Source organism: Lethenteron reissneri, chromosome 37, assembly GCF_015708825.2.
Source record: "Lethenteron reissneri isolate LAM-NWPU_2019-01 chromosome 37, ASM1570882v1, whole genome shotgun sequence".
Lineage (NCBI taxonomy): Eukaryota > Metazoa > Chordata > Hyperoartia > Petromyzontiformes > Petromyzontidae > Lethenteron > Lethenteron reissneri.
The window spans coordinates 5,336,670-5,351,423 of NC_083815.1; the positions used below are offsets into that span (position 1 = coordinate 5,336,670).

Below are 14,754 nucleotides of genomic sequence, written 5' to 3' on the forward strand. Positions count from 1 at the left end.
GAACGGTGGCCTGCAATAGTTGCCACATCACCAGAGCATTTCACACTAGCCCGTGCGAGTGAATTTTTCTCAAATTTCTTGAAATTAATATCCAGTGAAATTCCATGCCGGAGCTGTCAGTTTGGACTTTTTTTACCGCGTTCAATTTCATTAAAAGTGAGCATTATTAACATAGCTGCACGCTGCTATCGCAACCCCTTTCTTGTGCACTTGCGCAGTTTTCAATCCTGTAGTTTGCAAAGAATGAATGTATATCCTTGTGAAATATACGCAGGCAATTTTTTTCGCTGGATTTTTTTTTTTTAAGTTCGCATTTTAATTCGATAGCTGCTTTAACCTAATCCCGCGCTCCGTCCCTGTACGTGCGAGCATGGCTTTAGCGAGTGCCGCGTGGGTGCGTGCTCGGTTATCGTATTAAATAATAAATGCTTGAACATTACTCAAGCGCAGAGAGAGAGATATAAGCCCCCTAACTCTTCCTCCGGCAATGTGGAGAAGTCCCCCAGTATGAAGCTGCTCAATCTGCGGGACCACCCAGTGCGAGCCGTGCGCGCCCTCTCGCAGGACGGGGGAGAAAGGCTGCAAGTGTTTAGCGTAATAGCCCGGATCGTGTTGCGTCTGCCTCGTTGCAGGGTTCCGGGACTGGGTCCCGAAGGTGCTGCAGAGGGCGGGGTGCGTGGAGCTGCTCAACACTGTGCAGAAGCGCGTACAGCCCAAGCTGCACGTCTTCGGGCACATACACGAGGGTCGGTGTCGCACGCACGCACGCACGCACGTTGAACTTCTTTTGCACCGTACGTAGCCAACCGTGCCAATCGGGAGGTGCGGGGGAAGGACAACAAACGAAACTGTTCTAACGGAATGAGTTTTAATTCTAGATTTAAAAGTGCACTGCTCCAGTGGCTTACTAATACGCGCGCACGACGCACGCACCAGATGCACGGGACGTACACTCACACGTGCACGGATGTGCCATGCGTTGCACTAATGCAAGTGCGCGCATGCAAATCGGTTATACTCACGCACGCACGCCCATCCGTATGTACGCATACACACAAAAGATCCCCCAGTATAGCCTTAATAGACTGTAGGGGCAAGTGCTGTTAGCGGGCACTTATAAAGGTCGGCACTGCACACGAGGGGGTGGGTGGCCAACACCACGCCCGGCCGCCTTTGAGTACCTGGTGCAATGTTTACACATCGCACCAGGCACTCATTTGAGGCTGAGTCGACCTAGGGGAGGCCCAGGACCGGTACAGATAATCGTCACTGGTGTTGGGCGTGAGCGGGAATCGAACCCGGGTCACCAGGTTCGTAGCGAAGCGCACTAACCACTACATCACCGCTTCCCACACTTAGACACACACACACATACACACACCCGCACTTCACGCACGCCCACACGCACGCACAAAGACACACACTTCTTACGTACAAAGCATAGAGACAGATCCCGGGTGTAGCGCAGTGCACGAACCACTTCAGCACCCACCCCAAGGTGTTTTATCAACCCAACGACCTCAGTTCAATTTCCGACCACGGCGAGCATCCGTGGCGAGGGTTATCTGAACTGGTCCTGGGTCATAACGGTAACCGTGGAGCGATCCTTGCAACACCAGGACACGCACAAAACAAGGCACCACGAGAAACCGGTGCAGTTCTGAATCATCTGGCCTGGGTCTCCTGTGGGTGGCCTGAGCCAGAAATGAGTATTTGATGTCACGTGTAAATCATCGGCACTGGGGGGGGGGGGGGGGGAGATAAATGTTGCCGGGCTCGGTGCTGGCTACACCACCTCCCCCAAGTACCTCGTCGGCCTAAATAGGTGTTCTTAGGTTTTTTCGGTAAAGTCACCAAATAGATAAAAAATTAAAATTAATAAAAATAAAATAAAAATCACGACGTTTCGGAAGCAACACAAGCCTCCGTCTTCAGGTGGAACAGTCACAGCACGATTGCTGCATCACTTGATTGAAGGCGGAGGCTTGTGTTGCTTCCGAAACGTCGTGATTTGTATTTTATTTTAATTTTACTTCTATTAATTTTAATTTTGTACCTACGTGACTTTACCGAAAAAACCTAATAATATGAATCCTTGCAGTCACCAAATCTTCAAATCTAGAATAAATGGGTGTTCACTAAAAGGACTTTCCACAACAGTCCGTGAACGGCTCTCGTGGGATGCCTGTCATTAGCACTTGTATACACAGACACACACGCAATGCCACACGGCTCGTCACTGGATATTTCTATTGTAGCACCAATTAAAATTGGACTTGCACTTGCTCATCCGCCGCACTTGACCACCCAACAATAATAATAGTGGTCATACAAATAATAATGCACTGCCCGTTTCTGCCTCTTCCCCTTATCCCCCCCCCCTCGTAGGTTACGGCATCATGACGGACAGTTGTACGACATACGTGAACGCATCGCTGTGCACAGTGAGCTTCCAGCCAACGAATCCGCCGATAGTCATAGACCTGCCAAATCCCAGCAGGTCTTAGTCCCCCCACCCTCGCTGCTGCCCCGGGACATTAAACAGCTGAATGGGGTTGCGCAGGACATCGTGTTCATTCGATCCTCAATTTTTCCACCATTTGCCCCCTGAAGGGCAATGCCAAGGCCCTGCCAACACTTGCTGCAAAGGGGATGTTTATTGTCGAAGCGACGGGTCTGTTCAGAAATGTTTTCTCGACTACCAAGAGCTTTTTTTTTATTGTGAACTTTTTTTCTCTGTCTCTCTCTCTCTCCCGTGCCCCCCCTCCCACCATCCCTGCAAATTTCAATGCTTTGTCGTCGCATTTTTTTTCAAATATGCATAGTGATAAGAGTAAATGGATTCGTGCACAATTTGTGATTGTACAGTGCTTAAGTCGTGAAAAGAAATATTTTAGAATTAAAAAAGGGGGAGCGCGTGGCGAGGGATGGTGAGAGATGAGGGTTGCCGTTTTTGTATTTTCTATTCGATGTGGATGAACTTATTGGAGCGAAGCGTCAGCAGTGGACGAAGACAAATCTCTCGCACTGAATACATTTTTAAATATACATATTTTGCAAATAGCTTTTTTTCTCGTTTTAGATAACGTGATAGTGTTAGAGGCCTTGGAGTTTTAAGTGCAGCTGCCAACATTGATTTTTCGTGAAAGTTTTAGTGGTAACATTTTACCTTTACGATTTTGATTCAAGTTAACCTCGTAGATTTTTGTCTGGGGGAATATTTTGTGTGCAAGGCTTCGCTGAAAGGATTTAAGCGGTTGAGATCCAGTGCCAATAGAACTTAGCTGTTTTTTTTCTTCACCCTCCCCCCCTTGTCTGTGCTCTTGGTGCTATTATTGTTATTATGTGCATTCTGGATTTATCCACGCTGGGGTATTTTTTTTTAACAGGGGTCTCACTGGTTGAAAAGAAACATCCGTAGCAATTCAATTCAGCAGCACAACTCCATGGAATCTCTCAGCCTTGCCGATACCCCTCTGACGCGCGTCTTGACGTCGTACCGTGTGCCCTTTGGCACGATGTCCGACGTTTCATTCCACATGCTGGTGGAAACCTCCCAACGAACGCTGCTGCCCAGCACGTTGGAGCGATAAAATTTAACATCACGCGGCGCGCCTGGCGAAACGCGTCGGAGCGCTGAGCAGCAGAGAACGCTTTGAAAGATTTAAATGTATGCATCGCATTTAGATTGTGGGTGGGGGGAAGCCATGTCACATTAATCAATTACATTTTTATGGTACAGGGGAATCGATACAGGCAGAGTATCGATAATTTAATTGTGGGCGTCCCTGTGCAGTTTGGTTGTGCGTCGCATGTAACAAAAATTATTTAGAAAATCCCAAACAGGGTGGATTAGATTCATTATTCTAATTAAATTTTGCATTAAAACAACGTCAGTGTGTGACCCCCCCCCCCCCCCCGCGACTCGAATGAAAGGTAGTTGTACTATTTATATACTGTAAAGGTCTGAGGTATGGTTTAGTTGTGAGCAAACAATCATAGTGTGTGAAACATTTTTATAAGGATGATTTTTGTTTTGCACTGTTCATGGCAACAATCTGCTCTTATACCAGATGTAATTTACGTAAAAAAAAATATTCAGTGTCAACCAAGTTATAGGTCGTAAATACTCGCGCTATATATACACTTGTTTCAAACACCGTGTGTGGCATCGCAGATACATGTACATAAAATTTGGTTTTCAATTAAATATTGTGCATTTTTGTAGCATTTTACCTGCGTGTGGAGGCAACGCTAAAGTTTGGCAATATTGTACTTTGTGCCAGCAAAATTTAAGGTGTTGAGCAATTAAAAAATTACAATACCCTACTGCCTAAACATGACTAAAATAATCATTTTTTAAAAGCATTTGGAATTAATTTGACAGTGTGGCTGCTGTTTGTATTTTTTTTAAACTATTGATCGCTGTTCCTGTTTGTGAAACTTACATTGCTTGTAAGGCCACTTGTAATACGTCCTAATTTAATCAAACCAATTGCTTTGTTGTTATTTTTGTTTTAACTTATTTCATTTTTTTCATTTTGTTATTTATCTTCATATGAATACCAATAAAGCAAGTTTATTCTATCAGCAGCGTGACAAGTGTTAATCCTGTTTTACTCATGCAGCACATCGCTCTAAATTGACCAGCTGGCTGAACGGTTGAGCGAGTTGAAATCCTGGTTGCGGGGAGGAGGGAGGGTTTACTTAGCCCATCATCCATCCAGGCTCGATAAAATAGGTACCACTTTGTGACTGTCACCAGCGGTTGTCCTATGGACTGACTCCCTCCCACCATAGGAATGTGGAATTTCCACCACTGGCTCAGGGCTCTGAATATGAAATTAAAAGTCTTATTGCTCGATTGAGCATGAAGTCACTTGGAATTTTTGGCAACGTTAGTTTTTGTATCGTGTTAAATGGGTTAAACAATTGAGTAATTGTGCAGTTCCATACGCGCAACACAGCTTTGACACATCCTTAGAGAATAAATGTCACTATTCACATTGTACACTTCAAGTACAGAGAGCTCACAAAACAGAATAATTCATTTGCTACACAAATATTTTTTATACGTGACCCAATTGAAGGTATACTTATTTCTGTGCACCTACTAAAGCGATGAACAATGGTATTCGATGGGTTAAAACATGTAATCGTATATATATATATAAGTATGCTCGTGGTCAATGGTAACTGGTGAAATAATTCACCATCATAGAAAATGTATTGAAAAACTCAATCAAAGCTACAAAGTGGAGTAAAAGATAACATATTAATAAGCAAAACTAAAATCACGTGCATCTTGTTCCTGTTCGATGGGCTTTTCTTGTAATTTACAGAATCTATTTCATTTCGTTAAACAAAAGAAAATATTTTTTCCTGTAAATACACCGACTCCCACCATTGGAATGTGGAATTGACACTTGTTCAACATAGTATATATATACACGGAGCAATTACTGAAGGCAGACCAGGATGAACATGATTAAAAAATTATAGATTTGAAGCTTTCGTGACTGCAAGGATTCATATTCTTAGGTTTTTTTCGGTAAAGTCACGTAGGTAAAAAATTCAAATTAATAAAAGTAAAATAAAATAAAAATAAAATAATAAAAATCACGACGTTTCGGAGGCAACACAAGCTTCCGTCTTCAGGAGGAACCATCACAGCGACTTTACCGAAAAAACCTAAGAATATGATTTTAAAAAGCGGAAGCTGGGTGGAATTCTCTTTTGTAAAAAAAAAAATTGCTTAAAGCAGTATACCAACATTAACATACATCAAAGGCTGAAAGGTATGCAAAGATACATGGATAGATGCACACTGTTATGCACACTGAGATAGGGGACCATGCATCAAAGTACAACACAAATTAGAGGTATATTGAATTAAAACGAAGGTGAGTTTTGGCAGTACACCGCTCAAAGGGACGGCAGCTGATCTGCGAGACTGCTGACCGAATTGCAGCCAATGGACGTAATGGCTGAGAGGGCTTGACCACGGTGGAGATGGAGCAATGGACATCAGCTAATTCGCAAGAGCCAGATTTACTCTGGCCGTTTGACAATACTTCACGTTCAACAGCACGGGTTGGTGAAGGAGTGATACGAAGGACTAGTTCAGACGTCACGTGCCACCGATGTTAGCCCGAGCCAGGAATCAAGTCATCACCAGCGCAACGTGGCAACCCACCGTGCCACCAATTCACCTGCATGGTTAGTAATGGACAGGGGGACAAATGCTAACATTTTTGTTTTGTTACAACCAAGTGTAAGAGTTTGCACGTGTACATGCCTCGAAGGTATACAAAAGTTTCCACCACAAACGGTATTCTGTTTATTGCACCAGCCATTTTATTAGGAGACAATTTCACCTTGTAATACACCGTAAAAACTACAAATCACAGGAACACATTTACACTGGTTAATGGCAATCTGGTGTCCACAACGCTGTAACCGACCATATGTTACATTGAATTTCCATCACTGGTTTTGCCACACACAGGCGCATTAATAAACAAAGGGTAAAACCAGTGATATTTTACATGTCGTTTTTGGTACGGTCCCTGCAACCCACCCCCCACTGCCAGCAACATGGAAAAAAAACCGATGTGGTTTTTATTTGAAGGGGGGGGGGGGGGGGGCTTGAAACGGAGATATGTTACGTGATAGATATTGTACCCTCTCCTAATACCAGTTAGGTTTCCATGAAATAAAATAAATGTACCAGTGAGACAGTGAGGAATTAAAGAAGCACGGCTACCGCTCAAGTTTCATCCACAAAGTTGTGCAACGACAAAGAGCTTCAGGAAATATCTACAATTCCATTCTGGAAAGAGTTTAGGCAAAAATACAGGCTTTGTGTTAGAAAAGCATCGTTTTTTTGTAATCAACATCAAAAACCTAATCGCTCAAGAGGCAAATTACAAGCTGAGTTTCCAAACCACATCTTGCAGAGTAATATATTAACATCTATTACGAGCAAAATGCTACAACCCAACGAAAACATGTATACTGTACACACAACCTTTGCAATTGGACACGATAAAAACCTATTGCGTTGTGACTTCACTACTTACTTGTAAGCACGGTGCGCACATCTCCACGGCACGCTTGTGTGTACGCATCGCGCACCTGATGAAAGTGGCGAGAGATGATGGAGTTTCTAGAATTTAAAGTAGACGGAGAGCATATAAAAAACCCTCTAAAACTTGTAGTGTTAGACCGAACAGAAGCTCTCCTTCACCGGTCTTAACATAAAGGAGACAGGGTCACTGCAGAGATCACGTTGGGTGCACCGAGAATTGCTGGGGCAGCATTTTGAACTCTGGGAGTTGTTCACAGAGGTCTGCAGGTGTGTATAATTGGGTGAATTGGTAGCACAAGGAGGAAAGATGATGAGGGCGGTGGTGGTGGAGGGAGCAGTAACGTCAATCAGGCACACCACAATGGTCGAAACTTAAGCAACTGCTCGTGGTTCCAGTGCAAATTTGGCCATAATGCCACTCATATATTAACGAAACTCATTGAGTGACTGTGTCAACAAGGTCTTGAGTTTTAACACGCACGCACAGGGTTAGAGGTTCGATACATTTTAAGCATCATCAGGTTTGGTAAATCAAATAAAATTTTACCGATTTGCATGTTTACATTGTGGTCGAATTTGGATGGAAAAAAATTCACCCGGTTGAATATTTCCAGTTTTTGGGATACACACATTCCCTTTTCAAGGTCTATCAATCACCATTCAGATGAAAGTTACCCAAGATTCCATATAACTGTTTGGTGGTAGACATGCGAACGATATTCCAGGCAGGGGTGCCAGTATGACAGGTGCAGTTTGGGACCCTTTTAAGTGAAAACATTCAATATGGAAGGGTCATAATTACGCAACCTGTGATTTACCCACACAATCTGGTAGAAGCTTCCAAAACAATGCACTGAAGGCAATTATTAAAAGTCTGGATTATAAATAAAAGGCAGTGTGTGCAGCCCTAAATCATTTTCACACGTTCACATTTTTTCCCTGAATGGGTACATAATTAGGCCCACCTGTGGACAGTCACGTTCCTAACATAAAATCTGTATTTTCCAAAAGCATTACCACCCTGTAATTTGGAAATATATTTAATCACCAGCCATGGTCTATCCACTGCTGGATGAAGGGGCTTCTGCTCAGCTGCTGCGATCCCACCAGGTAAGAATGCACACCTCACACCTGCGAACGAGGCGATTTCATCACTCCACCTAGTTGGTGGATATCTTCTCGGGAAGCGTGGCCCGTACATTTATCTCCATTTGTTTTTGGTTTCGTGAAAAGTTGTGTGGATCCCGAAAGCCACAATTTTAACCATGCCGCCCCACGAGCATCCCTTTTTGAGGTCTGAAACAGGCGCAGGTTGGGCAATAAGATGGCCCGAGAATCCTTGAAAGCCGTCCTTGAGGATCTGTCAAACAATTCTATGGGTCCACACATTCAACAATATAAACATCGACTTCTCTACACCACCGGCGCCATAGTAAGTGGTACACTTGTGTTCGCACCCACGGCGGTTAAACGCAGCAGGCACCTTGCCTCGCGTACCGAAACCTGGGGAGAATACGGTCAAATGTCAGGGTCGTTTAAACACATTGCAGCCATTTAGACGGCATTGTGGGCGAGGGTGGAACCATCATGGGCAGAGAATTATCCAAAGCCAACACAAAAGGACATTAAGGCTGGGGTGAACGTAAAGATTACACGTAAAAGGTTATTTTAACTGCAAGCTCATAAGCTCGAGGTTATCACGAGATGTTTATTTAACTAAAACACATGTTTTAAAATCACAGTAAAACCCGCATTCAGGTTGAATTTACCACAACCTCACGGCTCAATTGTATGACGGTACTCACAAAAAAACCCACGCCCGTATTATTTTGGGCAATGCATTTTACAACTGGGATCTTGACAGTTTTATACAAACTTGGTCTATTACTCCTCAATATAGTTTGTAAAAAATCATCTGTAGAGTAGTACGCAACACTGCACGGTCTCATATCTTCACGCACGAGTTTTGCAAATTTCTGCAGTGCACACGGGCAAATCCACTGCTGGATGAAGGCCTCCCCAATCCACAGGCTGAATTTTAGCCTTGTGTGGTTTGCAACCACTCCACAGAAAGCACGTTTATTATAACATGCTCATTTAAAACGCAGCCACCCACAAACGCACTTACGCGCACGCTACGATGGAATTAATCGTTTGTTTTGAAACAGAACGGAAAGCTTTCCCTGCTATAGTTACACGTGCATAATGGGGCTTGCACTGTACAAACACAAAGGACAATGCTGGAAAAATATTGAAACATTTAACTGCAATCAAGTGAAATCGTAACTGTTTGCTTTTAAACCCGTGGAAGTCGGGCTTGAGTGACAGGCAAGTTAAACACAGCTATTGTGCATCATTTTTTAGCGAGACGTGGCACTTTTTAAACATCGGGTGTCTCTGGGCACTCGTGTTGTTTTAGCGCTTATTTAAATTCCATTTCGGTTTCGGGGCGAAATTACTGGGAAATTTCAGTCGCGGATAAATTCCCCCAGCAGCAGCAGAAACAACAAAAAAACGACACTGCAACGTGTTTCGTGTCCGTCCGTACAAACACGCACGCCAGCGTAGAGGAGGCCAAATAACTCACGAGTAGAGGAGGCCTTTCCACCAGCAGTAATGTGAGCAAGCACTTGCAGGGGCTACACCTTTGCCTAAGACAAACACACTAAAGTTGAATTACCCATGTCTGACAAACACGTATTTTGTGCTGGATGTGATAATGTTAACACATCATGCAGTGTACAATTACATCAACATATAAGATGTGCATGGGTGAACAAGCACAAGTTATAAGGGTTAGAAACTTGAAACTGTGACCAGAGCTGTAGTCCAGGGACGTGCGGTCAGGGGAGGTAGGGGAGGCAGAGCCTCACATGTCATACTCCAATGAAAATAGCTGTTACGAAAATAAAAAAAAAGAATAATCAAATAAAATAAATATGAAGATTTTTCCACTGATCTGTGTTATAAATGTCATTTCTGTACGATTCCAATCATTTTTATAGTCAAAATCGCCAAATTTGTGGAGCTCCACTGCAAACACAGGAAGAGACGAGAGGTGAGGCAGCGACGAGCTCAGCCTCCCCTCTGATTGCGCAACCCCTCAGTAACTGGAGCGTGGGCAATAAGCGCGTGCCTGTTACTATCTCAGTATGTCACCAATGTAATGTTTGTAGACCCCTTCATTTCATGTCCTCGCCTTCCAGGTAACTTATTTCACGTATGTTTATAAAGATATTTAGGCTCGCTGGTCTCGTCATGAAGCTGCAATGAAAAAGCACCAGGGGAGGCAGATATCACATCTGCCTCACTGAGGCGGACGTGTCTAACACGCCCTCCTCAGTGAGACCACGCCCCCCTCCATGAGACCACACCCCCCTCAAAGACTGAATCTGGATCTGACACGAACCAGTGTCTCCCCCAGCCATTGACCTCACCGCACCTCACTGCTGTAGTCACACGTGTAGTCAAACATGCGTAGCCACACATGCGTGACATTGCTGTAAACCCGAGTCTGGTTGAGAACTACCTGCCAAAAACTGGAGCCTTGGCGACGAAAATGAACGTGCAATATACCAAAGCAACGTTAACACAAACACTTATGAATACGAAAATTTAAATAAGAATTCTGAAAACAAGAATAATCTTCTGCCCTGGAAAATCCACCGCTGCACGAAGGCCCCTCCGAGCCACCACCATCTCTCACGATCCTGCCACGTAATAATCCGCCTAACACCAGCATACGAGCCGATTTCCTTGCGCCATCTCCCCAGAAGCATTTGCATGCAAAATTAAACCTGAAAAATTCCCCAGAGATATAAATGCCGAATGATGCCAACAGATTCGCAGTTACCAATGCGTAGTGGTGTGGGAAAACTATTGGTTCTATTACAACTATCGATGTGCATCCTGCATTGACATGCTGGATATATATCGCAACTGATGCACTTGGCTATTTTCAAGAGCCATGTTGTGTATGGGAAATTACATTGGGTTGTCAAGAACATCCCAAAACGGAGCTTGCCTACTCAATTTTGTTCTAATCTGACCGCAGCTTCTATTGCATTTTGGGCTCGGTGACGCCATAAATTAAACGCACCTAAAACAAACGATGCCAGATAGAGGCAACGTGCCTGACATATGGTGAAAAAAAATACTATTTATATATATGAGAAACTGTGTTGAGATGAGCATCTCGCATAATATCTCATACATATAATGGGTAAAAAAAAATCATTAACTACGCCTGGAGCCGCTATATCAGGTGATAGGGATGTTTAATTAATGGTGTGCAGAAATTCAAAGCAATTTTGGCAAAGATCAGATAAGGCCCATCCCCGTGAATGGATCCGCTATGCTTTATGCTGTCTTACGGTCACGTTAACATCCTCACGTAGCATTTTCTGCTGTCCATTTAATTTCCTGTCATGATGAAACATAAACCTGCTTAACATGTTTGTGTGTTGATATTTGCATTTTTTTTCAATTTCCATTTGAAATATGCTTGAAGGGAATATGTAAACAGTGACCTTGGTGAAGCGCATTCACATAACAGTTGCATCGTCTGCTACACAAATGTGTTTTGTACATCCATCTGTCGCGTGAAACTACAATAACGAGACTCGGTTGTAGTATTACATTGGTCGACAGAGATAATGCTCCTCCATATTCCGTTGTTAAAGAACGTTGTTCCACGGTGCCAAAAAATGCATCGTCAGCCCAACAGATCTTTCAGGGCGTCTCCTCCGGTGTTGCTACTTTGATTGACGGTGGCCCCTTGCTGAAAGCCCTGGGGGGGAGGCAACATAAACGGGTTCCCCTGATACATGGGGACTCCAACATTCTGGGGGGGGGCCATCATGGGAACGCCTGCACGGGGGGGGGCACCCACAAACCCCTGCGCACCGGGCTGAGAAGCAAACTGGTTGAGCCACGGGCTCGGTGCTGCGGGCTGCTGCATCGGCGGTCTAATCTGATTGAGGCTGACCTTGGGCTTCTGCGGACCAAAGAGGTCATCGAAAGATGCCAAGTTCACCGGCTTCTGTTGGGCACCAGCTCCCGACTGCTGGTGAAGTCCCCCGCCACCGCCGCCACCGCCGCCGAAAGGCGCAGCAGGAAAGTTGGGAATGCTGCCGGACTGCGGCATCCTGGGGACGCCGTTGCCAAACGCGCCCTGGCCGAACGTAGCGCTGCCGCCGCCGCCCGCGAACGAGGTGCCGCTGTTCATGGGCGACGAGACGAACGCGCTCGGAGCTGCGCTGGCGTTGAATCCCGCGGGGTTGCCCATGGTGGCGCCGACGCCAAAGCCGCCGCTGCTCATGGAGGTGGACGCGGCAATGGGAAACCCTCCCGAGCTTCCTGTGAAGCCCCCGCCAGAAGGGTTGCCGTAGCCGGCGGTCTGCGTGGACGGCATGGCTGGTTTTTGTTGACCGATGGCCAGGCTTCCCATGGACGGCGGACCAGCGATCAGTGTCGCTGTGAGGTTCTTAGCCTGGAGAGATGACAAAACGAATTGCAAATCCACCAAGCGGAAGCTCCGATGTAAAGATAAAATGTGAAATGTGACACCTGAACAGACGACCAATAAAAATTACATTAGCCTTTTGAGTTCCTGACCTTGCGTTCCGCCGATTTGATTCAAGCCGGCTTGTTATTGGCCCACAGAAGATTTTGGTCTTTAATCAAAATGTTCAGACGGGTAAAAAAAAAAGCCTGTCCAGTCTGTAATTTTACATTTAAAAAACATACGAGCACAAACACGAGAATAATACATAATGAAGGCAGTAGGCAGCAAGGCACAAGACAATGTAGTTTATTCAGTGTTCTTCCAACAAGAATTGTGGTAATTTATAGAAAATATCCATTAAATAAAATTGCACTAACTGGCATTAGCATGGTTCATTGTCTTGTTATTGCTTCTCTGCAGGGATATAGAACTGCAGTGCTCATTCTTTGCGTCCAAGCTTAGAGACAAATTATTCTTCTGGAATTAATAAAATCTGTGAATGTGTACATGCGAGTGGTCCCCCCATTATTTATGTATGCGGCGAATTTCAGCATTCGCAGATATGCATATGCTTTGTATTCACTCACACACACACACACGCTTTCCTCCTGCAACGTGCACGTAATGCCACCAGAACCATCGTCACAGCGACTGTACTCGGTGCCCTCGGGTGCAGACAGTCGCTGGGCTCTCGTCGGCTTTATTATCAACAGAGGACAAGCAGGACGCACGCCGTTGCCCTACCTGTGGCTTGGCGGCAGTTGCGGCAGACGGCTTGGGATTAAGCGTTGGTTGACTCCTCAGCTTGTGCGCTTGCTCCTGATCCTTCGCCAGTTTCTGCTTCTCCTCCAGCGACAGCGAGACCTGCGGTGGTAAAAAAAAAAACCCACCAAGGGTGGCCCCTTAAACAAGAGCAACGCGAGCGGCGCGAAATAAATAACGCATAGGCGATATAAATAAATAATAGGCTGCATTCCGCACTCAAGTTCGCCGTCAACGCTGCCAGCGATGGGAAAAACTTTCGCGTCTGCACTCGACCGACCCGAAAACACTGAATCATCCCCGAGCAGCCTCCGTGCCCCCCTTCTGAACCGCAACGCAAACTGCCGAGTGCATCGCACAATGGTTACCAACGCACCCACGAACTCGGGACACCGAATGCGCATGTCGAATTCATGCCACGCCAATGCAATTTATAAGAGCACAGGCGCGCATTCATCTGTTGTCTTAAAAACACGTCCGTCATGTTTATGAATGCGCTCATTACGACAACGCATCATTTCCCGCTTCCATTTGTCCACCCGGTGGTAATCCGCCATCTCTGCGCCAGCGCATTTATTGCAGGTATTTAACGTGGAAATAAATCAATTTCCACATCAGCCGCACGATCTGCTGAGGAAGGGTCAGACCTTGCTCTGCTGTGACGAGGCTGGGCCATTCTCTCTGCTGTTGGCTCCGTTGGGTGGTTGAGAGGGTGACGAGGATGACTCCAGACCTAAACTCTTAAAGATGCTATCCACCTGCTTTGGAGACAAATATTACACAGCCGTGAAACCCGGTCCATCGCTTTCAATGCGAATGCTTCGCGTTACGGATGGAGTGTACGTGCAATACATGCACAACAGCTTGGATACATACCTGATTTTTTTCACTGGGTTGCCGACTGTCATCCGATTTAGAAAGCTGTGCTGGAAGATTGAGGCTCCTAACACAGGAAAACAATATTTTAAAAAAGAATACCCTCCAAAACATTTTACTATTTTTCATGGCATTTCACTGAAATATATATGATTGCCTCAAAGATCTGTGCTGTATAACATCTAGAAGAGGTTTTCTGGGTTAGAGCGCGTAATATTAATGTCGTTAAATCCACCACCACCCGACACAGCCAATTAGTAAGGTTTGTAATGTAAACCAAATATGCCAATTAGTTACTGGTTCAGCACACCGGTGCGATGGAGAGTAAAACCACAACATTTACAATTCGAGTACGACGTTTCGCCGGTAATTACAACTAGCGTCATCAGGTGACAGCCATAATTGTGGAGAAATCCACAGCCTGTGTTAAACTATATGACGTCTGTATAACACGTGCACCATGAAAGAGCCTAATAGCTCAATGGGCCCTTCCTGCTGAAATAAATATAATTTAAAACCA

The 14,754-nt window shown here is 45.0% G+C and overlaps 2 protein-coding genes across 4 annotated transcripts in view; one reads left to right on the forward strand and one right to left on the reverse strand.

The window, feature by feature from the left end:
- Nucleotides 1–4,584, forward strand: part of LOC133351541 (metallophosphoesterase MPPED2-like) — a 53,836-nt gene extending 49,252 nt beyond the window's left edge. Inside the window, 2 exon segments of the mRNA XM_061566838.1 lie at nt 633–746; nt 2,389–4,584. Coding sequence (XP_061422822.1) covers nt 633–746; nt 2,389–2,507 — 233 coding nt within the window. The 3' untranslated portion in view covers nt 2,508–4,584.
- Nucleotides 4,585–6,635: 2,051 nt separating this feature from the next.
- The window catches only part of SCYL2 (SCY1 like pseudokinase 2), a 33,324-nt gene continuing 25,205 nt past the window's right edge, over nt 6,636–14,754 (reverse strand). For all 3 annotated transcript variants that reach the window (XM_061566828.1, XM_061566827.1, XM_061566829.1), the window contains 4 exons: nt 14,235–14,301; nt 14,006–14,119; nt 13,341–13,460; nt 6,636–12,581 (listed from right to left, as the gene is read on the reverse strand). In XM_061566828.1, coding sequence (XP_061422812.1) covers nt 11,805–12,581; nt 13,341–13,460; nt 14,006–14,119; nt 14,235–14,301 — 1,078 coding nt within the window. In that variant the 3' untranslated portion in view covers nt 6,636–11,804. The remainder of the gene's footprint in view (nt 12,582–13,340; nt 13,461–14,005; nt 14,120–14,234; nt 14,302–14,754) is intronic.